The sequence below is a fragment of the Malus sylvestris genome, chromosome 5 (assembly GCF_916048215.2).
Source record: "Malus sylvestris chromosome 5, drMalSylv7.2, whole genome shotgun sequence".
Classification (NCBI taxonomy): Eukaryota; Viridiplantae; Streptophyta; class Magnoliopsida; order Rosales; family Rosaceae; genus Malus; species Malus sylvestris.
This window is the reverse complement of record NC_062264.1, coordinates 36,552,160-36,577,322: the sequence shown is the minus strand read 5'-3', so window position 1 is coordinate 36,577,322 and position 25,163 is coordinate 36,552,160. Positions and strand designations below refer to the sequence as shown.

Here is a 25,163-nt window from a genome sequence, read left to right as displayed (position 1 = left end):
ATGTCTTGTACCAGCAGCACTTGGAAAAATCCAGTTATATACTAAACCCTTATGTACACCATAAACTAAACCATTCTGGAACCAAAACCAAATCGTATGCAGCTAATTACCTGTCTTAGCCCCACTACAAAACCAATACAAAGTTTTCTTGTCTCCCACTCCTTATGGCCCCCAAACCCTAAAAAAGAAAAAAAAAATTATAATTAATCCCCATGTGGATGCTAGCTAGGCTACCCAGCTATATACACACACACACACACACACACATTATTTGCATTTTTGAAATTTTTGTGAATTTTAAAAAAATTTAATTTAATTTATTTTTGGTTTTTTGTATGCATATACAATCAAACAAAGAGTAACATGGCATGAATTTTTGTCTGCATTATTTGTAAATGGGGGGCCATGGGGGGTTGGTTTTATTCGAATAAATTTGCTCAGTCATCGACGGCGTGAATCGTGATTGCCAAATATCCAGCGAAGCCACGTGACAAGTATTTTCTGTGAGCCAAGGGAAGAAGAAGAAGAAGAAGATCCGTACACGTTACAATTAAATTTACAGATCAACATCCAAATCGGGAAAACCCTTCAAGGGTCCCACGTTTCAATTTGATAAAATATACTCCCCCTTGAGGTGATTGCCAGCTGTCACCTCCCCCTACAGGGCCCACACCACAATTTCCCCCTACATTTTCATGAAAAAACTTACATGCAGTCGGACCATGATATGCGATCATATAAATACTCCAAACTAATCATACATGTTAATTATTTGTAATTCAGGTGATTAAAATTATTTTCATTGTGTTTGAGATATTAAATTCGAATCCTACATCTCCTAAAAACACACACCACCGCATATAAGAAAGAAATTTTTGTCCAGACCACAATTATAATAATATTCTAAATTAATAACGTATTATCATATGCTATAACTTTTCTACTAACAATACGTTATTAATTTGAAATACAACACGATAATATTTCAAATCTAGGTGAGTCTTTCTCTCCCACATACCCCACAAATTTACAACCACGCCACCCTGGCCTTGAACCACACATATCGAATTGGGAAATAATGGCCAAACCTACCTGTGAATTCTGGTGGACCGTCATAGCCCTTATATTTTAAATTCTATAAACCGACGGCGGAGGGTAGTTTAGGCAATTTGCATGGGGAGGTTGGCTGGTATCAATGAATAACTAGGTATTTTGGCAATTAAAGTGGAATCATAGGGGTATTTAAGTGTGAGAAGCAAATGTCTATATGTTGATGTGCCAGGTTCTAAAGCTTTTGTGGTATTAGTTTTGGAGAGCCAGTTGGACGCTACAGTGATAGAGCCTTGAGGTGGACCTTGAGGGTTTGATTGGAGAAGAGAAAGAAAAAGGAAGAGAATTAATCACACAATTAAGTAGGTAAGATATAGAGATTATTATTAGCTTAGTTTCATCAAGTTATTTGTGCTTTTTCAGGGCTTCAAAATTTTCGTACTTATTTTCCGTTCTTTTTTTTTGCAAAACTTTAGAGGATCGTTTGGTAACCAGTTCGGTCTGATACTTGAATTTTTCTGATTTTCGGGTTGTTCGTTTTTTGGTTTTAGACTTTGTTTAAGGGATATTTGAGTAGAAGAGATGGGTTATTGGCAAACAAAGGTGCTTCCAAAGATCAAGAAGGTGTTTGAGACCAAAACCAGTACAAAAAAGGCTGCTGCTGCCGAGGCCTGCAAGTCCTTTGATGAGTCGAAGGTTTGTTATATATATATGTCTTCTTCTTTTTTTTCTTTTCTCTTGATTTTTAGGTCAAATGATTTTATTTTCTGAAGAAAATCATACGGATAAAACGGTTCATCGATATTTGTGGTATAACTGTATATGCATCTGCTTTCAGGAGGAAATAACCAAGGAGTTTGAAGAGAAGAAGGCTGAGCTTCAACCAAAAGTAATTGAATTATATGAAGCTTCCTCAGCTGAAATCAAGGTAAGATATTTAGAAACTTGTCGTATAAGATGAGAAAATATGTCTTGTCACCAGTTGCATACAAGTATGTATCTGTGTATGCCAAAAATCTTGTTCATAAGACAACTTAAGAGATAAACAATAAAAGAGTGAATTAATAAACCAATAATTAAGTGCTCATAAACTCTTTTTCTTTAACTTAATTTCATATTTAACAGATTTTGGTTAAGGAGCGCAAAGAGTCAGGATTGAAGAAGTACTCAGCCGCAGTCCACAAGTTCCTTGAAGAGTTGGCTAAAATTGGTATGTAAATTATTTAAATCATATTCAACGATTTTTGGGTTTAATTCTTAAAAAATTCTTGTGTTTTTAATTATTTAATTAATTGGGTTGAATCTATATTTGCATGAACAGAATTCCCAGGATCCAAAACAGTATCAGAAGCCTCTTCAAAATATGGGTCAGCCTATGTTTCAGGTCCAGTTTTCTTTGTGTTCGAGAAGGTCTCAACATTCATTGTGACTGAGGAAACGGTAGAGCCGCTGCCACCGCCAGCAGAAGCAACAAAAACTGAGGAGGAAACAAGTGGTGTTGTAAAAGAAAAGGAGATAGTGATCGAAGAAGAGAAAAAAGAAGAGGTGGTGGTGGAGGAGAAGAAAGAGGAGGTTAAGAAACCTAAACCTACTGAGCCAGAAGCTGCTGCTGAGGCTCCTCCTCCAAAGGTGGAGGAATCTGCTGCTGCAGAACCACCAAAGCCTTAGGAAGAACAATCAATCAACCATGAATGGATTAAAAAGGTTTAAAATTACTAAGTCCTTCCTCCCCAAGTCAGTGATGACTTCTGTGTAAAATGTTATATTTTGGTGAAAATTTTTGATTTGTTATTCTTTAATCCTTGTAATCTCTTTGGGAATATTTGTTTTTCCAAAGTTTCATTCATGTGTAATCTTTTGGTCTATCAGTCTGTGTATGTATGGATGCATGTATGTATGTATGTATCAGTCATATCCTCAATGTGAATTACTATGTAATACTCGTATTACAGTACCAATCAAACAAGTACTGGTTGGCAAATTCAGTTCTTTCTTTATTATTTATTGTTTCTTTATAGCTTTGTGTTCGTTGCTCATGTGGCTTAATTTATATTTGTGTGTCTACCTCAACGTGTTTGTTTATTTAATGTTAAAGTGTTTTTTTAGCAATTATTTAATATTATGGTCTAGTAGTATTTCTTTTCACTTGAGTGAGAGATCGTAGGTTTGATTCTCGCCAAAAAGAAATTTGAACCACATTATTGCTAACCCATTATGAGACTGAACCCACCTCCCTTCCCTTAGTATAAATAATATCGTTTATTAAAAAAGAGTGTTTTTTTAGCAATAGTACATTAGTCTTGCACGGACAATTGAGCTTTAATCTAAATAATTGAGCTTTAATCTAAACTATTGAGCTTTTTTTTTAGATTAATAGGGGTGATAGATTTGAATTTCGATTTTTGACTGTTTAAGAGCGTTAAGTTATGTCAAAACATGACATTATAACGTTATTGTCCCATCTTCACACATTATCTTCCCATGTTTCAATTAATATTTTTCAAATATATAACCTATTATAATCAAATTTTAAACCTATTATAATCCTCACCAATACATAACCTTACCCTTCCTCACTACATAATCACAATAGAGACCTAAACCCTAAGCTAGAGAGGTGTTTAGAGTGGTGAGCAATTAGATTATTTTACATACAATAAAAGTATAAAAGAAGAAAGTAGTGAGCAATCAAGAAAAGAGATTGGAGGGTTTGTTAGGTTATTTGATGTTGTCATATCTCTAAAGTGAGTGTTTTAGACTTTTTGTGATGTCCGAATGACACAATTTTAATTTAAGCATGTATGTTTTAAGCCTGTTTTAGACAGAATTCATCCGAATATGTCATTTATCATGTTTAATTTGGATTTTAAACGTCACTTAGTACTACGATCTAATGGTATTCATCTTCACTCGTAAATGAGAGGTCTCACCAAAGGCGAATGTGAATCATATTATTGCTAGCTAATTATGATACTAAACCATCATCTCTCTTTTAATGTAAATAATATCATTTGTTAAAAAGAAAAAAAAAATTTTTAATTTTTTTTTTAATTTTTAATTTTATTTCCTTTTAGATACCTAGGGTTTCTAAGATTAAATTAGATAAGATAATTGATCTCTTCACTCTTTTTTCCTTCTACGCACCTCTAATTATTCGTGATAATTGATCTCTCTCTCCCCGACTCAGTATGCGTCTCGGCTCTTCCATGTACGCCCATATCCATATTCTACACAACTCTTATCTATTTATTTGTTAGCGAAGAGAAAGTTGCGTTCATTCAATTTGTAACGAAGGTTCTCAATTTTCTCTCTTTATTCTTATTTTTAATAGCAGCATGCATTTACATACACAATGCCAACCAAAAGTTGGATTATTTATTAGGAGTGAATTCTGACGCCTGATGTACATTTTTTTTTAACAAAATTATTTTCAGCTTTTTGAGATTGATGCGCATTTGAGGAAACTCAGAGAAACAGTGGTTCCGAAGTGCAGGTTTGTTAAGAACCCATATCCACTTGCTTGGGTTTATATTTACTTTTTGAAGCTTCAAATCAAAGTGCATTTTATTGACGTGACGAAATTGAAAGTCTTAACTTTATTTTAGTAGGGTGGTTAAACTGTGAATGTGCATTACTGAATCACTGAATTCAGCATTGTTCTTGCAGCAGCATAGGCATGGTCTAGTTGTGTCTCTTATTTTTTATTTCTATCCATTTGCTGTGTTATGTGAGACGACGCCCGCTCGCTGAAGAATGGATCAGATGAATCCTTAATTTTCTGTTCTCCAGCCATCGGGGTTTGTTTGGGTTGTAAACTGTACTTGTTAGCTTGGCATTCAAGAAATATCCGTTGAAGAAACAATGCAATGCTTCTTTTGTCACTTTATGCTGTCACTTCGACGCGCTATTAAACCTTGAAGGAGGACTGCACATTACATTCCTAGACAACTCGTTTTCAAAGCATTACAAAATAATCATTTCATAATCCAATTACAATTAAATGGTATTAGAAATAAATCTTCATTGACAATTTTGAGCAATTTCTTCAGTTGCACCCAAGTTGTAATGTATTAGGAAAATGATGAAGATGTCCTGCGGATGCTGCTACGAAAACATGAATCCAGGACTTGCAAGTTTTCGTAGAAATGATCGTATGCGGAAAAGGCCCCTACGGCACCAAACGAATCAATTGTGTACATCTCACATTCCAACAAAGGTTTCCAAAACTCAGAAGAACATGAGAATAGACCATTTTTCCATCATGTACGCACTATAAAACTTACTTCTTCCCCTTCTCTATACATCAGCTACTGTCGTTGTTACTGCCTCTCAGAAACGGGAATATATGGAACTGAGAGAGCAAAGACTCCACGACCTTTGCAGGAACTGTTTTGTTTTCCTTTCCTGCTACTTGAGAATCGGAATCCCGCCAGAACTTGATGATTTGTAGATTTTCTTCCTCTGTCAATCTCTGGACAAGGATTCTGGAAGCATAGCCCTTTTCTCTCATTTGAAGGCATATCTGCAAGGGATTGTTTTCTGTAAGAGTGACCATGTACAACCAGCCCTTCTTTGACAAAAGATTGTCAGCAACAGGCAGTATCCTATCAATCAAGGTACGTCCATTCTCCCCGCCAGCCCAAGCAGACGCAATACCTTCACGTCCCACCTCATCTTCAGGGGTCGGCACATAAGGCGGGTTCACAACTATTACATCAACCAAACCTTTCAGACGCTTCTCCAGTCCTGATGCAATGTTAGTGTGTATCAGCTCCGCATGAACCCCATGTGCTTCTAACGTCTCATGAGTCACCTTCACCGCGTGGGGGTTGATGTCAGTCGCAATATAATGCGCTGCCTGGCCAACAATAAGAGCTAGAGAAGTAATGACATAGCCACTACCGCAACCCAGTTCCAAGCACAATGTCGGTTGGTGCTGCAACAGGTTTGTTCGATCAGCTAAAAGAGCATCGACTAAAGCAAACGAATCATCACACGGTTCATAAACCTCGGGATGAGAGCTGACAAGGCGGATTTGGGCTATTCTGGAGGACATCTTGTGTATGACCTATCAAAACAACGTACTTTCGAGGCCGACGTAAAGATTGATGCAATTGGGATAATACTTCAATTAGAACCCAACTAAACTATGAGCACGAGTACGATTGTTTGACTGAATTACAATCCATCACCTGCCTATCACTCCATTGCTTGCCTTTGTTGGTAGCTTGGACAGAAAGTAAAGTATCTTTTATGGGTTCCAGCTCTAACTAGCAAAATTAATCAAATAATTTCAGTCTACAAACATACACTTCAAACACCAGAATTTAAATTTAATTACGATCAACGAAAAAAACTGAATTGTCAACGAGTGAAGGCACAAATTCCTCAGGAAATACAAAAATTAAGCATCTGGGTAGTCCAATAAACTACAGTTTATGATCTGAGATTACACAAGGGTTGGGAATGAATTGAGAATAAAGCACAATGGTTTATGAAATTGCATCCCAACAAGAACTGATTGAAATAAAGGAGCCAGCTTTACGTACCTTCAGAAGTCAAATAACAAGAACTGAATCGGTTCCTTGCTGCTTCCTCTCTTGCTCTGAAATTTCTTTAGGGTTTTGACTTTTGTGGTGTTTGTTTACTCAGTCCAGGTGAAAGCGGGAACTTGCAGAGGTTGGTGCTGAGTGGGCGGCCTCAGTTTTCACCAAATTGGGCTGTGCTGACCCAATACAAAGTACTAAGGCCCAAATAGAGAAACTACAACCGACCCAAAACAGGATCCAGCAGAATATTGCTACCCCAGATCAAAGTTTTGACCTTTTCTGATCAAACACAGTTACAAAGTTGAATACTTTTCTGGGTTTATGTTCATACTTCCACAGCCGCCCTGAGTCCACCCCAAGGTAAGAGAGACCCCATAACTCTGTTTCAATCACTATTTATTTGATTTATATTTTTGTTAGATCAGCAAAATTATATAAATTTAAAGAAAAAGCTGATTTGGGGCTGGTGAATTCTGCCCAAATTCTGTTTCCTAAAGCTTTCCCAATTTGTTTTGGTTGCAAGTTATATAATCTTTGGATGTGGGTAAAACGGTAAATATCCACGTAAAGTTTTCCAATTTCCTTTCCTTATTGGGAGAGACTAGGTTTTGGTACCAGGTTTGTAATTGTACCAGGTTTCTTGATGTATAAGTTATTTCATTGTGTGTTTGTGACTTTCTATTGAAAACAAGGGTAACAACGGAGCAAAATAATAGCAGTGGTGGTGGGGGATTATATGTTCCTGGGAAGGGGGAGGACAGAGTTGTTTTTAGACGTCCTGAGAAGTAATCTGTCTTAGGTTTCGATGTCAATGCTAATGCGAAGTCGGGAGGGTTTAAGGGCATTGATGGCGGTTTCGAGGCACGAGAGATTGTAAGGGCAGGTATGATTATGGAAGGGAAGAACACAGTAGGAGAAGGAGAGATTGCAGAGATGGTAGTAGTAGTTATGGTAAGGATTGTTGTCGAAGGAAAGAATGTCACTGGTGTGAACAACATCAATGTGGTGGAGATTATGGAAGAAAGCGGAGTAGATACAATATTTCGGGTTCTGGTGCTTCTCCCTGGGATCCCATTTCTTCGTCGCCAGTTCGAATTTGTCCTTCTGGAGACGCGGTTAAATCTTCAAGTTCGAAACATGGTGTGAGTTCTCTTAGAATTACTCTTCATTCAGAAAATGCACAATCATTCGAGGATGGAGAAGGGGACATGGCTGATTTGGACGAAGGACAGAAATATAAGATTAGCGAAAGCATGTGTCTAGAGATGGAATACAATTCTGATCGTGCGTGTTACGATAGGGAAGAAGGAAACACAATGTTTGATACAGTTGATAGCTCGTCTTTGTTTTTTGGAGATGATGCTTCTTTTCAGAAGAAGGAAGCAGAGTTGGAAAAAAGATTGGTTAGAAGGGATGGAACGAAGATGACCCTTGCACAGAGCAAAAAATTGTCTCAGCTCACTTCTAATACCGCGCAGTGGGAGGATCGTCAACTTTGGAGATCTGGTGCTGTTAGAGGGGTTAAGGTGCAGACTGGGTTCAATGATGAAGAAGAGCACAAAGTTCTTCTTCTTGTGCATGATACAAATTTAAAGCATCTTTTCCTCGACGACAGTGTTTTTGTAAAGGATGGGAGTGTTGTTTTTACCAAGCGAGCAGAGCAGATAATGCCAATAAAGGATACTACGTCTGGTATGGCCATAATTTCTCGCAATGTGAAAATTTTCAGGTCGACGGGCCGAGGGCCCACTCTAACAACATCGATACTGTCCCCCCACTTAACCACTTGCACAATCATGAGGGGTTTTATCACAAAAGACCTCAATATTAGTTAGAGTGGGGTAATTCTATTTAAAGTACTCTTTCTCCTTCCCTCTGTCCGATGTGGGACAATTGGTTTCAACAGCACCCGAGCAGCGCACTTTATGGTATGGGCTGCAATCCAGATTATGTGATTTATCATGAGTTAGTTTTGACAATGAAGGAGTATATGCAGTGCGCCACTGCAGTGGAACCCCAATGGCTGGCTGAGTTCGGACCCATGTTCTGTCATGTGAAGGAGTCGGATAACTCAATGTTGGAGCACAAGAAGAGACAAAAGGGGGAGAAGACAGTGATGGAGGCGGATATAGAGAATCTGAGAAAGGCTCGAGCAGAGGCAGAGAAAGAAAGCAAGCAGAAGGAAAGGGAAAAGAGATCCAAGCAGCAGCAGCAGCAAGTCGGAATGCTGGGTTTGCACCAGGGCTCTTCTACATACTTGAGGCCTAAGAAACTTGGCTTGTAAATGTGAATTATTATGCATAAATGATAGATCAGTTTAGAGTTTGTCTGGGTTGTAATCATACTTGTTTCCTTTGGCATTGTGGTTTTTTATATGGCAGTATTAATTAAAGATGCAGAACCTTTCTGTGTGTGATAGGTTGGCACTATAATCTTTTATTTTCCCAGTGGAGGGGAAAAAATATCCAACCTTCGGATTATATATTACCCCTCTCAATTTGCTAGTCATGACAGGTTCTATGAAATGAGGTTGTATGCAGGCTTCTTCTCAAGGAAACTCATTCATTGTACTCAAAATTACAAACCCGAACATGTTGTGTTGTGTCAAACATGTTAGCTTAGCAGGCTTTAAAAATTCAGGCCATACATTTATATGATGACACAATAATGCAAACGAACCATTAGCTATATCAGCACTTTTGCCTGCCATTGATAACCAGAACAAATCTACCTTCACTCTAACAAACACAACAACAAAAGCAAAAAAACACCCAAAAATATGGACCGACTGCCTGCCTACTTTCATCACTTCTTACTTTGGCTCCCAGCTAGCTACTGCTATAGTACTACTCAACCGTGTTCGCGACTTGATCCAAAAATCGTCTATTATTGTACATGTTCTTGACATTTTTGTTGCTGGCTCACCAAAATGTTGTTGTTGCTACACGAAGCGATTTAAGTGTCGAATCATTGCATGTAAAATGTGTTTGGTTGTTTAGCCTGTGCAAGCATTTGGACAACTTCTCTCATGGTTGGTCTCTCCACACTTTGCTCTTGAACACATAAAACCGCGACGAAAAATACCTGCATTGCTTCGTCCATCGGAACAGTGTCTAGCCGTTTGTCGAGGATCTTTATAACCCCTTCTTTCTGCGAGTTGGTCTGAATCTTGGTCCACTGAACAATGTCCATTCCCTCTTCCCCAAATCCACCAACTGGCCTTCTTCCTGTGATGAGCTCCAATAGTACAACTCCAAAGCTATACACATCGCTCTTCTCGTCAACTCTCAATGTGTATGCGTACTCTGTTCCATGGCACAGTAAACAAATTTAGCTCATTGTAAATTTCATAATATACAAGAAACAGGTGAAAAAGGTGAAATCGATTTGTCTTATTTGAGTTAAGTACATGGAAAATATATTCAGCGGGACTGCCTGATTATGACAACTTTCACAGTTAATGAGACCGTGTAGGGTTGAGTGAGATTAAAATACAAAGATGTCTCAGATTTTTATAAGAAGTGTGCTACAAATGACCGTGATATATCCTCCATTCTATTTTTATTTTTGCTCCTCTGCACAACACACAGAAAAGCAATATGCTGTCTGTAAAAGGAAAAGGTAATTAGGGTTTTATGCCATAATCTTCACAGATGTCTTACTTTCTAGGGTTTAGGGAAAGTAAAGCTTGGATCCCAAACAAGATACTCGATGGGTTATATGGAGTTTTGTGGATTTTGGGTTCAAATGGGTTTGTGGTCAAAAAGGTGGGGTTGCAATTGGGTTGAAGGGACATGGAATTTTATTGTTTCAAGACATGCAAAGCTCGTGCTGCACTTCACCGTGTGTAGAGAGCAATATAAAAAGCAAAAGGAGAATTTCCTATGTCAGTGGAGCCTTTGCCCTTTCTGTAATCCATATGCCACTCCTTGCCACCTTGGTTCCAACTAAAGTACATACATAGGGAAAAGAAACAAGCATTTTCTAGGGAAAATACATAAGGACACTAAATCGATTTGGTGTATCTTCATTTACCTCTTAGTGTTTTTCGAGTTTTATTTTTAATTAAAATTTTGTGAGTTTTATTTTTAATTAAAAATTTGTGACATGATCTGTATGTGGATGTTTTCTATCTTCTATTCATCTATTCACCTATTATAATACCAAATTGAACAAAACAAATCAAGATTTGAAGTAATCATTCTATCTGGTATTTTTGAAGGTGGCTGACTTAATCCACCAAGTCACAGGAGACACATGGAATGTGCTTTAATTACTTTTAAGTGCTGCATCAAGTGTATAGGTCTATTTTAGCTAATTGTCACTACTTAGTCTTTCTACAGTAGTTTGAATGAGTGTGATACTTATATATAATAATCAGGTAACATGAGTTTGAAACCTATAACACTATTGCTACACTAGTGTGAGTTAAATATAATGATATCACACTAAAATTTTCCGGTCCACTGAGAATGTTATTCCTATATGAGTTTAATATAATAGTATCACACTCCCTTTTTCCGGCCTGTTGTGGATTAGTAGCCTATTCAATTGATTGATGTTAAATTAACTTTAAAAAAAATCTCAAACAAGAGAAAAATTAGGTTCAACCGGGAACATATCCCATTTCTCTATCTCATTCATATCGTGACTCATATGATGGGTTAGATAGAAAAACAGTGATTCACGTGATGAGTGAGGATGAGGATGCATCACGTTACATGCAAGAATCCCCGCTCGAATTGGGGTAATGATGTAGCAAAAGGATTACCTGGAGCAATGTAACCGTATGAGCCAGCAATTGCAGACATGCATTCTGATGTTCCAGTGTCCTGCAAAAACTTGGCAAGCCCAAAATCTGCAACATGAGCCTCAAATTCCGAGTTGAGCAGAATGTTGTTGGACTTAACATCCCTATGAAGAATCAGAGGAGAACAATCATGGTGCAAATAGCAGAGCCCTTTCGCTGCTTCAATGGCAATATTCAACCTAGTTTCCCACTTGAGATATCCTCCTCCCTTCCCATGCAAAACTTCACCTAAACTTCCATTCGGCATGTACTCGTAAACCAGCAGATTGGTCTCTTTGTTTGAACAGAATGCCAGCAACCGGACAATGTTCCGGTGGCGGATTTTTCCCAGTGTTTGAATTTCTGCGGAGAGGCCGTTGTCGTGTGACGAGCCTTTGTTGATTCCCAACAGCTTCTTCACCGCCACTTGCTCGCCGCTCAACATTGTTCCTCTGTAGACAATCCCAGCTCCACCTCTCCCTATCACATTGTTATCCTTTATGCACTCTAAGATGTCTTCACTTCCAAATTCCAGCTTTTGGAATGCTGTGAGCTTCCACGAGTTCGAATGTTTTCGCACCTTTCTGGTCTTGATAATTGCAACGGTTGCAAACACGAACGAGCACAGCAAGAGGCCTAGTGCAAAGACAAGCTTGAATTTGCCGAGGACTTGAGAGTGCGTGCCGGTTTGGCTGTGATCTTCTGATGCTGAGGTTGAGGAGTATTTGCATGGATTCGCAGAAGAATCGCAGAGCTCAGGGTTACCGACAAAGGATGTGGAGTTGAAGAACAAGTATTGTCCTGTTTGTGGGATTGAACCGGAGAAGTCGTTGTGCGAAAAGTCAGCAGACGTAAGGCTTTTCAAGGAGCCTAGCTCCTTTGGGAGGCTCTGGTTTAAGTGGTTCCACGAAACGTTGAAGTAATTTAGTATGTGGATTTGAACAATCTGAACTGGGATTGGACCTGAGAGTTGGTTTTGGCTGAAATCTAAGTAGGTTAAAGAGAGACAGTTTCCAATTTCCGGAGGTATTGTGCCCGAAAAATTGTTTCTGCTCACATCCAACTTGAGAACGCTTTGCAACCGGCCGACGTCAGATGGGATTTCTCCAGTGAATTGGTTTCCACTCAATAGAAGAATCTGCAGGCCTGAAAAGTTTCCGATAGAAGCAGGGAGGCACCCGGATAAGCGATTGCTTGACAGATTCAGCTGGCTGAGTTTTGAGGGTTGCTTTCTTGTTTCCTGCGGAAGCTGTCCAGTGAGATAGTTGTTCTGCAATTCTACTAGTGAGAGCTCTGGCAAGTAAAGAAACCCCCGTGGTATTGATCCAGTCAGATAATTCTGCCCCATTCGGACTCTTACTAGCGTGTCACATTTGCCAAGATCATCAGGTAGAGGCCCAAAGAGAAAATTGTTGAGCAGAATCAAGATCTTCAGCCGCCTCCCGAAGCAAAGAGATTTTGGGACAACCCCGGTGAGCTTGTTACTCGAAAGATCAAGCTCAATCAGTTTACCATTCTGACCGAGCTTTGAAGGTATGGCTCCAGTGAAGTTGTTATGCCACAGCTTCAAGACTTCCAATTTTGGTAGCTCCGCGATAGAGCGAGGAATCTCCCCGTGAAACTTGTTGATAAAGAGGTTCAGGAGTGTGAGCTCACGGAGTCCAGAGAACTCAGCGGGGATATCTCCCGTCAGCGCATTGTTTGACAGATCAAGAGACCTCAAGCTACTCAAGTTTCCCAGCTGAGCAGGAATCGAACCGCTGAGCTGATTTGTTTGCAAGAACAAAGTGTCTAGCTTTTTCAGATTGCCTAGCTCCAGAGGGATTGGCCCCTCCAAACCACAGTTTGCGAGGTCTAAATGAAACAGATTGATCAGCTTGCCAATTTCCGGTGGGATTCCACCTTCAAATTCGTTGTAATATCCCAACAAAAGCTGCCGTAGGTTAGCGAGGTTTCCGAGCTCGCGCGGTATGTAACCGCTCAGGTCATTTCCCGCAACTGAGAGATAATTGAGCTGCACCATGTTTCCATAGCTTGGAGGAATGCTCCCACTGAAGTAGTTCCCGCCAAAGTCCAACCGCTTCAGCTTCGGAAGTTGAGTGACACCTAATGGCAGGGAGCCATTGAAATCGTTGTTGTAAGCATCTAGCAATACAAGCTCCTTCAACTGAGAAAACTCCCAGTCCAAGCTTCCGCTGAACCCATTGTTGGATATATTGAGGTTTTGTAGCCTGGCTAGCTTGTGAACACCGGAAGGAAAAGTACCCGAAAATCCATTTCCTGACACCGAAACATTGACTAGGGTTCGGAGTTCAGTGATCGCTGGCGAAAGAGTACCTGAGAGGTTGTAGTTGGATATGTCAAGTGAGACAACTGATCTGTTTAGGCCGTCACAACGGATTCCAGCCCAAGAGCAGAGGAACATGTAGTTTGACACATTCCAAGTACTTAAAGAAGGATTTTTCGAGTCTTCGAAATTTTGTTTGAGAGAAACAAGGATCGAAGCTTGCCTCCTGAGAGACAGATTAAGTGAAGAAACAGAAGAAAAACATGTTAGGAACACAAAGAGAGAGCAAAGGAAAAAAGACTTCATTCCTGAATTCGCCATTGGAGGGCTTCTGGTTTAGAGAAAAACAGCAACCATTTAATTCATATGTGATCTGATTTTTTTAGAGAGAGAGAGGACCTGGGGATGCTATTAGTATGGAGGGAGCTGTCAGCTTTGGGTTGGAAATTTTGAGGTCTTTGTAGCACAGCATATTTTTGGTTGCACCTTTCAACTTTATAGAAAGGAAAAGCAAAAGCAGCTTCATGCATTTTTTTGCATTTAAAGAGATTCATAACAACAACAGACCGTTTGATCAACCAATATTTAAAATTTGCTTTACCTTTCAAAGCCGACTGACATATTTGACCTTTGCTTTGCTTGTTATTTAACCCAAATAAGAATTTTAAAATGACAATCATAAGGAGGAAATCATTTCATCAACCAAATTGATTGGGGACTTGATATGCATTAATCCCTATTAATGTATGTTTGAACCATAATTCAACCATTACATTGTAATATAATTTTGGTTTTGGTTGAAAAATGTGAAGAGACTGAAAGACGGAATGAAAACTACAAACTAAAAACAGTTTTAATTAAGCTATATTTTTAGTTTCAAGATTTTGTTTTCATATAATCTACTTCATTTCTTCTGTTCCTCCACCTGCCACCTCCTTTCATCCTTTTCCATTCCTCATTTTTACCATGTATTTCCCTCTAGTTCTAAATTGGCGTGGTTATCAAACAATCACTTAATCGTGTTACTGTGATTGAAGCAATAAACCTGACTTTTCTTCAAGGTCTCACTTTGTTCTTTGGTCGGATACCTTTCTTGATACATGCAATATCAATAAAAGAAATCAAACACAGGACCTTCGGTGTACGGATAAATACTTTTAATCGTTTCAGCTACAAACTCATCACTCTAATCAGATATCTTAACCTCGTGTGAATGTTGTTGCATTACATCAACATTTGTACTGAGATATGTCTGCCAAGAGGATTAATGAGGGGGTCTTTTTGGGTTGAACGAATGATGATTAACTAAGAGCCAAAGAAAGATATGATCAAGTTGGGAGAAGAAGCAGATAAAACTCCATGATTTCCTGCTTCTAAAGTGGACACATTAATTGGGTTGTTTTCGACCATCTTCCTCCCTTTGGTATTTTGATTGGAATATGTAGCAGCAGTAGTACTGTAGTATATTATTCCAGCGCAGGAGGAGGAGCCCTTCCTCCTTCCTCCTTCCCCTTTTGCTTTAGACCAGAATGTGAAAAAAGAAAAAGCATATAGATTGATATTGGAGATGTTGGGATTCATCGCTTTAATCTATGTCACTCTCCTCTCTACCTCTCTTTTTGTGGACCTCTTTTGAATCTTTCTTTATTTGGTCAATGAGTTATACTGTATAGTTCTCCCTAGGAAGCATAATTATGAATGCAATAAAGGCCAGGTTTGCGAAGCTTATTACCGTTCAATCAGGGCTGTCTCTGACATTTTGAAGATTCTGTGCGAATTTAATAAAAAAACCCTCCTTATTTAAAAAAAAAATGTACTTGGACAATATATCCATACAAAGCTCAACAATCAATATTCAAACTTAATTGAAATCAACATCTCTCTTACCAATTGAATAATCTCCAAAATAAAGTCATGATTTAGGGTCTATAAAAAAAATGGAGCACAGTTGAAAGAGAGATATGGACATGCGTTTGTATTTGTGGAAAAAAGTAATACACAAGTTAGTTTTTTATTGCTTAATAGAAAAGTTGAAGAAAGTAGTACACAAGTTTTTTATTGTAAAAAAAAAAAGAAAATTAATATATTGAGTACAACATCCGCTTAACCAATTGTAATGATGATGATTTTTTTCTTCAGTTTAAAACTTTGTTTTTTGGAAATTTATACTCATGTGTAATGTAAGGAAGGATAAAAAATTTTGGGGCCTCTAAAATATTCAGGACCTGTGCCACTGCACCTTTTGCACACCCCAACACCCCCTCTGTGTTCAATTTTCTCTTGAAACTAAAACCTCTAGCTAGGTTGGCAAACTTGGAGTTAGGTCAGTTGGTGTCATATTGTAGTATCTAAGTTTGAGTTTTTGTTTCCGTAAATAAGAGTGTTTTGGAATTCATAAGGAAAAAAGAACTCTAGGCAGATAAGTTGAGTTTGATATGTGGCTCTGAAATTACTCTTGTTTTTGTATCAAACTATGATTTGTAAGTATGAATGACTTCTCTATGTAGGCTTAGTATGTCAATGGCTCCGAAACAATGTTAAAACCTCAAAGTGTGGAGCTATCTATACACCAATTTTTACTTTCACACACTCTTCTCAATTTCCAGCTGTCAAATCGAATGAATTGAAAAAGATCAATGAACAAAAATTAACAAGGGTGTGTAGGAGGTAAAACAAAATGTGTGTAAATAGTACTACCCAACCTCAAATTGCCATTTGAAAGTCATACTGACTCACTTTACCCTCTCGACTAACGCGTTGTGACTCACTTTGTCCCCACCGTCAAGTCTGTCATAAACTCTCTCTTTCCCCCTCCCCTTCCGCCTTCTCCCTCTCTTTGTTCACATGTTTGAATCTTTTTTCACCTGAAATCAAGGACTCTAGGCCGATCTATAGATATATAAATATATCCACAAAGTAGATGGCTCAAGTGGAATGAACCCTTGAGATAATTTCATAAGGTTGCTTTGGTTTAAAGAGACCACAACACAATAATGGACAATGTCGCCAAATGGGACCATAAAGAAGACAAACATCTATTGCGATATATTATGATTGAGTTTTTAGAGAAAAAAAGAAGAAGATAAAACACTCGATTGATCCTCCCCAAATGGTGACTTGATCTCTGAGCTCGTATAAGGTGATTGCTTCCATGCCTCTACACATTTTGATGATGATGCTGGTTTATGCACTAATGGTCCATCATCATAATCATCATCAGCGGCGGAATCTTCCTTGCTAGCTGGTCACTTTTAGCCACAACAATAATTATATGGATCATTTGACTGCATAATGACCCTCCTAAAGTCACCAAAGTTCAACTCCATCTCCAACATGTTTGAACAAACATTTCGATACACATTGGGGAGGAATTTTTCTTGCAAACAACAATGTAAGTGTGATTTTAAGCACTCGAATGCAAGATGAAGCCCACACGTCACTTTGCCTAGTTGTCTTTGGCTACCAAGCCTTAACCTCTTTGAAATATTTTGTCAAACATCTTACTCCGATGACATCCATGCTTCAGAATAGCATTAAAGTTCTATTTAGGCGAGGGATTACCGAGTTTTAAGGGATTTAAGCTATTTTAGTAAAAATATGCAATGCACTAAAAGGATTTGTATATAACTATTTGAAAGGAGTCATTTGAAAAATCTTATCTTTGTTTACGTGACTATGTTATGCTCATCGTATATTGGCAGTATGCATTTTCAATCCCTCCATCTAATATGTTGTGGTTTACTTCTAGGGTACTTAAAAATTCTCTCGTCCAAACATAACATCAAGATAGATAAGATATATGTCGAAATTTCCATTCCAAATTGAAAGAAAATGTTGAATGTGTTAGGTTCTGTAGTACGAGAGGAAAAAGAATGGCCAAACAAGTTCACACCACCAACAGCAACATCTCCAACTTCCCAAGTAGTTTATTCGTTCAAGGCTTCAACCCCACCAACACCATCTTTTTCTCTTTGCCATGACATTCCAATTTTCTCGCTTGGGTTCCTGGATATGAGCGGAAAGGATTTTGAAGAAACAGGGAGTGAAGGCGATGCAGATGCAGACGATGAAGATGAAGAGACGAAGACACACAGATCGAGCAGTGGACGACGGTTTGGTTCGACTGGATTTGACACTTGACGGTGATGGTTTGTTTCAATTGGGTTTGACTGGTAATTCCATTGGTGGTGTGGTCTGTGTTTGACGGTAGCGGTGGTCGTTTTGACGGAGGTGGTGGTGCGTTTGTCACTCCGTCTGCGAGAGAGGGAGAGGAGAAGGTAATTTTTCTTTTAATTAAGAAAATGACATGTGACAGCACATGATTGGTCGTTACTCGTTAGTCAGCTTCTCTCTCGTTTCCATTAAGGTTCTGCCTCGTTCTCGTTATATTTTATTTGTGAAAAAATTAGGTTCATATTCTTATTTTTGTTACTTCATTGATTAAAATCATATTCATTTTCAATTTTTTATCAAGGTCATTGGGTATTAATAACATCATTAATTATTTGAATAATAAAATATTTTTATTTTTAATTATATTCCTTTAGTGTTAAAAATGTTACAATTAGTATATTTATATTTATGGCTAAATTTTTTATCATATATTTTTATTTTTAGTTTGTACCTATTTTTAATTTGCAAATATTTTTTAATTTGTACCAATTTTCTTTTCATTTTTAATTTGTACCTATATATTAGTTTCTTTTTGTGCCCATATTTTTTAAAGTTTTATTTGTGTTTGTACCCATGTGTATACCGTTAAGTGACATTGTATATTTAATCAATGATAGAAAAATTACATATGGTATATTTATGTTTTATGCCTAAACTTTGTATCATATATTTATATTTTTTAGTTTGTACCCACTTTTAATTTGCAACATTTTTTTTTTAATTTGTAGTATTTACTTTTTAGTTTTATTTTGTACCCATGTATTAATTTCTTTTAGCACCTATATTTAAAAAAAAAATCATTTGTACTCATAATTTTTTAATCTTTTATCTGTACTCTAATTTATTTATAATGTACATATTCTTCTTTATTAATGTACCACTTTGTTATATGTGACATGTACCATTTTTTTTTAACACTATGGATACATTCTTTTGCCCTTTATTATTTCTTATTCTTACATAGTTTTTATCCATTTATTCAATAATTTTTATCCATTTATTCAATCAAAATGTTTGAATTTTTTAATTGTAACCGTTTCTAATAGTATTATAACGAGAGATTTTAAATTTCTAGGATTATAAATCTCATAAAATATCAAACAATTAATGTCAAAACTATAAAAATATAAATATTAATAGTAATATAATGAGGTGTACAAAGTCAAGGGACTTTGATCAAACTTTGAATACTATTAAGGTTTTAATCAAATAATGTTAAGGATTAGGGACCGCATCCAAAGTATCCCTTTATTTATTTTCTAATGTTTTTGTAGACATCGAAATTTCGGTAAATAAATGTTGACCGATAAATCAAAGTGTCAACGCCCATGTATTACATAAATTTTACACGTAGCGTGTGACTCAACGAAAATTGAAATGAGTTGGAAAAGTCATCAAATAGGACACGTGTCAACACCTGGCAGAAACGACTTATTTCATCTGGGATATTATATTCAAAATTAGGCCTTGGAAAATTCTATAAATACAAGCCCATTTCAACCAAAATCAGAAGACCAATTGATATTACACCTTGAAGCTCTGAAGCTCTGAAACTCCGAAGCTCTCAAGCATCCAGGTTCCCGAAGAATCAAGAAAGTGTTCTTCGTTCTTCGTTCATCGTTCTTCCAAGATCAAGCCTCGACGGCCCTTGGATCAACAATCATCCACCTTCAAGATCAAGCCCCGACGGCCCTTGAAGAAAGCGTTCTTCGTTCTTCGTTCATCGTTCTTCCAAGATCAAGCCCCAACGGCCCTTTAGATCAACAATCATCCACCAATTCGAGATCAAGCCCCGACGGCCCTTGAAGAAAGCACCATCGTTCATCATCCGTTCATCCAAGATCAAGCCCCAACGGCCCTTTGGATCAACAACGTCGACAAATCCACACATCCAACCGTTCTTCAAGATCAAGCCCAAAAGCCCTTGAAGATCCGTTCATCACTATTCTTCAAGATCAAGCCCAAAAGCCCTTGGAGATCCGTTCATCACTGTTCTTCAAAGATCAAGCCCAAAAGCCCATTTGAAGATCCGCTCAAATCCACCTTCAAGATCAAGTCCACGGCCCTTGAAGAACGTTCATCCTTAGATCAAGCCCAACGGCCCTTTTGGATCAATCGCACATCCACAAATACACACCTTACGGAGATCGAATCAGAGGATCAAAATAGAGAGAGATTGTAACCCAAAATCATCAAATACAAATATTTGTTTGTGCACGTTGTTCTTGTCTCTTTCGTTTCAGGAAATTTCCGTGTTCACAAATTGGCACGCCCAGTGGGACAATCTCTGCCTCTCATCTCTTTCTCTGTTCAAGAAATTCAAGCGCGCTTCCAAAATTAATGGCATCAAGGAAGGCTCAAACTGTTCCCGCAACCGGCGCAAAGAACAAAAGCGTCCTCGTCGCAACTGGTGTCACTTTGGGCATCACGACTCGAAGCATGGCAAGAGCTACTTCTGCCGCCTCTTTCACCTCTGCATCAACTCTGCCAAGGGAACAAAAGCACCCAAGGCACGAGCCTTTGATCACCTTAGCCTCACTAAGGGCACCAAGGGGGGAAAGCCCAAGGAAATACTCCGAATCCATGCTCTCCGATGCCGATTCAAGCGACAGTTCAGCCATGCAAGTCATGACCATTGGAGCAACTTCAATCGATGAGCAGCTGGCTCAAATGAATGAAGCAATCGCAAGGCTAACCCGAACTGTGGAAGAAAAAGACTTGCAAATTGCAGCACTAGTCAACCGACTGGAGGCGCAGGACGGCGATAAACCCGACCCAGAGGATGATCCACTAAAGGGAGGAGCTGGCGGAGATGAAGAACCCCCGGTGAAGAAAATCAATGGGAAGCCGGAGCCGGACCAAGCAGCGGCACTCATGGGATCTCTTTCTATCCAGCAGCTGCAGGAGATGATCACCAACACCATCAAGGCACAGTACGAAGGGAGCTCACATACCTCCTTGTTCTACTCGAAGCCCTATTCCAAGAAGATTGATGCCCTAAGGATGCCAAGGGGATATCAACCACCAAAGTTCATGCAGTTTGATGGAAAAGGAAACCCAAAGCAGCACGTTGCACATTTCGTCGAAACTTGCAACAACGCGGGGACGGAGGGAGACTACCTCGCCAAGCAGTTTGTGCGCTCGCTGAAAGGAAACGCCTTTGAGTGGTACACGGACCTAGAGCCTGAGTCCATCAACAGCTGGGAACAGTTGGAAAGGGAATTCCTCAACCGCTTCTACAGCACCCGCCGCACTGGAGCATGCTAGAGCTAACGAGCACAAAGCAGTGGAAGGACGAGCCAGTCATTGACTACATCAACAGATGGCGCACTCTAAGCCTCGACTGTAAAGACAGGCTCTCGGAAATCTCTTCAATCGAGATGTGCATCCAAGGCATGCAATGGGGTTTGCAATACATCCTTCAAGGCATTAAACCACGGACCTTCGAGGAATTGGCCACTCGCGCCCATGACATGGAGTTGAGCATCGCCCATCATGGGAAGAAAGAACCGATCGCCGACTACAAGAACGACAAAGCTCTTGGGACAAAGGTGGAAAAGGCTGCATGGAAACCCACCAAGGAAGCGATGACGGTCAACACATCTCCCGTCAAAATATCCACACGAGGCAAGGCGATTCAAACCGAAGCTTTTCGTGATCAAGAGACGCGTAGACGCACTTTGAAGGAGCTTGAGGAGAAGACTTATCCATTCCCCGACTCTGATGTGGTTGCCATGCTGGATGACCTGTTGGACAAGAAGGTGATCAGTTTGCCTGAGTGCAGACGGCCGGAAGAGATGAATCGTACTGACAGTCCAAGATACTGTAAATTCCACCGCTTCATCAGTCATCCGACAGAAAAGTGTTTCGTGCTGAAAGATCTCATCATGAAGCTGGCTCAGAAAGGAATCATCGAGCTAGATCTTAACGATGTGGTGAACACAAACTATACCACCTTCACTTCTGGCTCTTCCGACTCGAAGTTTTCACCTCAACCGCTGGGGGCATCCTCCAAGACAAGCAAAATTGAAGGATGGACTCAAGTCACTCCTAAGAAATTGCACAAGAAGCATACGTCTCATCCACAAGTCCGCCAATCGGAAAGGGGGCAAATCAGCTCTTGTCAACCTTCAAAGCAACATGAACGTGTTGAAGATGATGAAATTTCGACACATAGACCGTCCATCCCCATCACGATGCGCGACTTCTTGCCCGAAAACTTCTTCAAACACGCGGTCAAAGCTCATTGCTATGAAAATTGTGAGGAACGCCTCTCTCAGATCGCTTGACGAACAAAAGCTCCTTGTCTGCAAGAGCCTAAACTGCAAGACACCAAAGCTCCTTGTCCGCACGAGCTTAAACTGTAGGACACGAGGCTCCTCGCCCGCACGAGCCTAAACTGCATGGCACTAAGCTCCTGGTCTGCACGAGCATAAAAGGCAACATCAATGCTCCTGGTCTGCACGAGCATAAAAGGCAACACCAAATGCTCCTTGTTCGCACGAGCTTAAACTGCACGAAGCAAGGCTCCTTGCCTGCACGAGCCTAAACTGCATGGCACAACGCTCCTGGTCTGCACGAGCATAAAAGGCAACACCAACGCTCCTTGCCTGCACGAGCTGAAACTGCAACACGGCACCAAATGCTCCTTGCCTGCACGAGCTGAAACTGCAACACGGCACCAAATGCTCCTTGTCTGCACGAGCTGAAACTGCAAACGACACCAACACTCCTTGCCTGCATGAGTTAAAACTGCAAACGGCACAAAAAAAAAAGAAAATACCAAAAAACATGTATGTATTTGAACTACGTTACGACTTGATCTCTTCTTTGGAGGGGTACGTAGGCAGCTTGAATATTCAAAATTTCGAGTTCAGTCACATCAAAATATAAATAAATGTTTTATTAAAGAAAATGATGAATACATATGTTTATGTATTTACAAAAAAAAAAAAAAAAAAAAAAAAAAAAAAGAGACATATGTTATTAATGTATTATTATATATATATATATATATATATATATATATATATAATGGTGGGCTAGATTGTTGAGAATGAAGCCAAAACCGTGAGCCCAATGAGCACTCAACGGCTTGAAGCCTGAAAACCTTGAGTTCCTCCTCAAACAGAAGGAGCCCATCTTCAACCACTCACTCGTCATCAACATCTGGGTCCATCTTCACTTGACTCCAAACTGATGAGCTTGCTGTGCAAGGAGCTTTGCTTCTTCTTCTTCCAGGCCCAAGCCCGACTCTCAGAACCCAATCCACTCAACTTGCAGCTTGCCTCAGGCCTGTCCCTTCAAAACATGGGTCACAGCCCATTCTTCTAGCCCAAGTTCTTCGTCAAACATCTTCACTAAAAGGAAGACCTCCAGTTGCAATTCGACAGATCTCTACCGTCCATTCTCTCGCCAACGGTCCGATTCCTAACCCAAACACCACTGTCGTGAAGTGTGCGAGAGACGAAGGCGAAGGGGCCGATTCTGTAAATCCCAAATCCGAAAGTTCAATTCGCAGGTTCTAACCCCTTCCCCGAAATCTCGGACCCACCTGTTCCGATTTCTCCCATAGGCGGTTCAGTTCAAATTTCCACATACATCGTCGATATCTCAAATCCTACGACCTCCGGCGCACGATAGCACCCACTACAAAACCCTTACTCTCCTCAATCCCTCTGAACCAGTGCCAGCTCTCAGATCGGTGATAGTCTACGCACCGGCGCAGTTTACTACCGAATTGTGGATCTAGACCGGACCGATCCAGATCCGCACACGATTGCAGTCGTATCGATGGAAGAGGACGGCGAGATCCAGTCACCGGCGTCGGGAGGAAGCCGATCACCAGCGTCGACGAGGCAGAACGGTCGGATTACGGTGACGGTGGCGGTGCCGCCGGCGCAGGTTCCAGCGTCGAACCGACCCACGACCTGGACCTCATCAATTGGAATGCTCAAAAGACTCCAAACCGTAGCCTTGTACACATCTCTGCTATCCGGTTCAATCCCTGAAGAAATTGGAAACTACAGCGAGCTGCAGAACTAGTACTTGTACCAGTACTCCATCACCAGTCCAATCCCAAAGCGAATTGGAGAGCTCGGAAAACTTCAAGAGTCTGTTGCTGTGGCAGAACAGCTTGGTTGGTTCAATCCCAAGTGAGCTTGGAAGCTGCAGGGAGGTCACAGTCATGGATTTCTCCGAAAATCTTCTGGCAGGCCAGATACCGAAAAGTTTTGGTGAGCTTTCAAATCTTCAAGAGCTTCAGTTTGAGTGTCAATCAGTTATCAGCTTACAGGCAACATTCCTGAGAGTCTCTCATACTGTCAGAATCTTCAGGGTCTTGATCTTCCTTACAACAACCTATTTGGTTCAATACCAAGAAATGTTTTCGGATTGCAAAATCTCACCAAGCTGCTGCTGCTTTCCAATGATTTATCTGGCCTTATACCGCCGGATATAGGAAACTGCACGAACCTGTACAGGTTAAGGTTGAATCATAACCGGCTTTCAGGTACTGTTCCATTGGAGATTGGCAACTTGAAGAGCTTAAATTTTGTTGATTTGAGCAACAATCGCCTCGTTGGAGAAATCCCTCCATCGATATCAGGATGTCAGAACCTCGAGTATCTTGATCACCATTCAAATGGGATCACCGGCTCTGTTCCTGGCACTCTGCCTAAAAGCCTGCAGTTTGTTGACATCTCTGACAATAGGCTCACCGGCCAGCTTCCTCACAGCATTGGATCATTAACCGAATTGACAAAACTCAATCTCGAGAAGAATCAGCTCTCTGGAAGCATCCCTGCTGAGATCCTTTCTTGCAATAAGCCCCAACCGCTACACATGGTGCGCACACCCGGAACAAGTGGACCTCTACGCCAGTTGCATGACCTCCCCAAGACACCATCTCCTCCATCGCCGAGGTCGTCCCTACCTTGCTCCTGGGTTATCACACATTGAGCCAGGTGGTCTCTCATTCCACGACGGATTCAACACACTCCACAACCTGCAAGGTGATGTTGTTGCTGCAGATGTCATTGAATTCAGCCAACAGCGTGATACTGTTGACGGGACGACTACAATGGTTACCGCGAAACTGGCCAGAGGGAGGAACTTTCCGATGGGGTCGCAGCACTAGCAACGTCAGAACTTGAACTTGGCGCCGAAGGACTCCGATGAAGGCGACCTGATCTTTTCTCAAAGAAACACCGGACTCTCTCCCTCTCTCCTTCCACCGCAGCACCTGGCCCCCTCGACTTTGTCCTTCCCTGCAAGTTCCTCCAGGCTCCTCATCTCCACAGCCACATGTCACTCC

General features: G+C 40.1%; 4 protein-coding genes across 6 annotated transcripts; 2 read left to right on the top strand and 2 right to left on the bottom strand.

The window, feature by feature from the left end:
• Positions 1–1,251: 1,251 nt before the first annotated feature.
• On the top strand, positions 1,252–3,050 carry LOC126623021 (plasma membrane-associated cation-binding protein 1). Of its 2 annotated transcripts, none has more exons than XM_050291698.1 (5): positions 1,252–1,416; positions 1,602–1,746; positions 1,889–1,978; positions 2,176–2,260; positions 2,372–3,050. In XM_050291698.1, the coding sequence occupies exons 2-5, from the start codon at positions 1,633–1,635 to the stop codon at positions 2,716–2,718; spliced, it is 636 nt and encodes a 211-aa protein (XP_050147655.1). In that variant the 5' UTR covers positions 1,252–1,416; positions 1,602–1,632; the 3' UTR covers positions 2,719–3,050. The 2 variants fall into 2 exon arrangements, with proteins under 2 accessions (XP_050147655.1, XP_050147656.1); XM_050291699.1 differs by having other exon boundaries at positions 1,274–1,412.
• Positions 3,051–5,002: 1,952 nt separating this feature from the next.
• Positions 5,003–6,704, bottom strand: LOC126623020 (uncharacterized). 2 transcript variants are annotated; one of them, XM_050291696.1, is made up of 2 exons: positions 6,600–6,704; positions 5,003–6,320 (listed from the first exon to the last, which is right to left on the bottom strand). In XM_050291696.1, the coding sequence occupies exon 2, from the start codon at positions 6,104–6,106 to the stop codon at positions 5,354–5,356; it is 753 nt and encodes a 250-aa protein (XP_050147653.1). In that variant the 5' UTR covers positions 6,107–6,320; positions 6,600–6,704; the 3' UTR covers positions 5,003–5,353. The 2 variants fall into 2 exon arrangements, with proteins under 2 accessions (XP_050147653.1, XP_050147654.1); XM_050291697.1 differs by having other exon boundaries at positions 5,003–6,316; positions 6,600–6,679.
• A 2,437-nt stretch (positions 6,705–9,141) lies between these two features.
• On the bottom strand, positions 9,142–14,150 carry LOC126623019 (leucine-rich repeat receptor-like serine/threonine-protein kinase BAM3). Its single transcript, XM_050291695.1, has 2 exons — positions 11,371–14,150; positions 9,142–9,904 (listed from the first exon to the last, which is right to left on the bottom strand). Exons 1-2 carry the CDS (start codon positions 13,994–13,996, stop codon positions 9,567–9,569), a joined length of 2,964 nt encoding a protein of 987 aa, XP_050147652.1. The 5' UTR covers positions 13,997–14,150; the 3' UTR covers positions 9,142–9,566.
• A 3,356-nt stretch (positions 14,151–17,506) lies between these two features.
• On the top strand, positions 17,507–24,808 carry LOC126622846 (LRR receptor-like serine/threonine-protein kinase GSO2). Its single transcript, XM_050291546.1, has 6 exons — positions 17,507–17,787; positions 17,886–17,952; positions 23,242–23,369; positions 23,536–23,892; positions 23,984–24,143; positions 24,185–24,808. The coding sequence occupies exons 1-6, from the start codon at positions 17,507–17,509 to the stop codon at positions 24,806–24,808; spliced, it is 1,617 nt and encodes a 538-aa protein (XP_050147503.1).
• The last annotated feature ends 355 nt before the right edge of the window (positions 24,809–25,163 follow it).

Coding starts and splice junctions, on each gene's coding strand:
- LOC126623021 (XM_050291698.1), top strand. CDS start 1,633: ATGGGTTATTGGCAAACAAAGGTGCTTCCAAAGATCAAGAAGGTGTTT. Junction 1,747..1,888: donor AGTCCTTTGATGAGTCGAAG/GTTTGTTATATA, acceptor ATCTGCTTTCAG/GAGGAAATAACCAAGGAGTT. Junction 1,979..2,175: donor CTTCCTCAGCTGAAATCAAG/GTAAGATATTTA, acceptor CATATTTAACAG/ATTTTGGTTAAGGAGCGCAA.
- LOC126623020 (XM_050291696.1), bottom strand. CDS start 6,106: ATGTCCTCCAGAATAGCCCAAATCCGCCTTGTCAGCTCTCATCCCGAG.
- LOC126623019 (XM_050291695.1), bottom strand. CDS start 13,996: ATGGCGAATTCAGGAATGAAGTCTTTTTTCCTTTGCTCTCTCTTTGTG. Junction 9,905..11,370: donor ATACGGTTACATTGCTCCAG/GTAATCCTTTTG, acceptor GCCATGGAACAG/AGTACGCATACACATTGAGA.
- LOC126622846 (XM_050291546.1), top strand. CDS start 17,507: ATGTTGAATGTGTTAGGTTCTGTAGTACGAGAGGAAAAAGAATGGCCA. Junction 17,953..23,241: donor CGAGAGAGGGAGAGGAGAAG/GTAATTTTTCTT, acceptor GCAATTCGACAG/ATCTCTACCGTCCATTCTCT. Junction 24,144..24,184: donor AATCAGTTATCAGCTTACAG/GCAACATTCCTG, acceptor CAGAATCTTCAG/GGTCTTGATCTTCCTTACAA.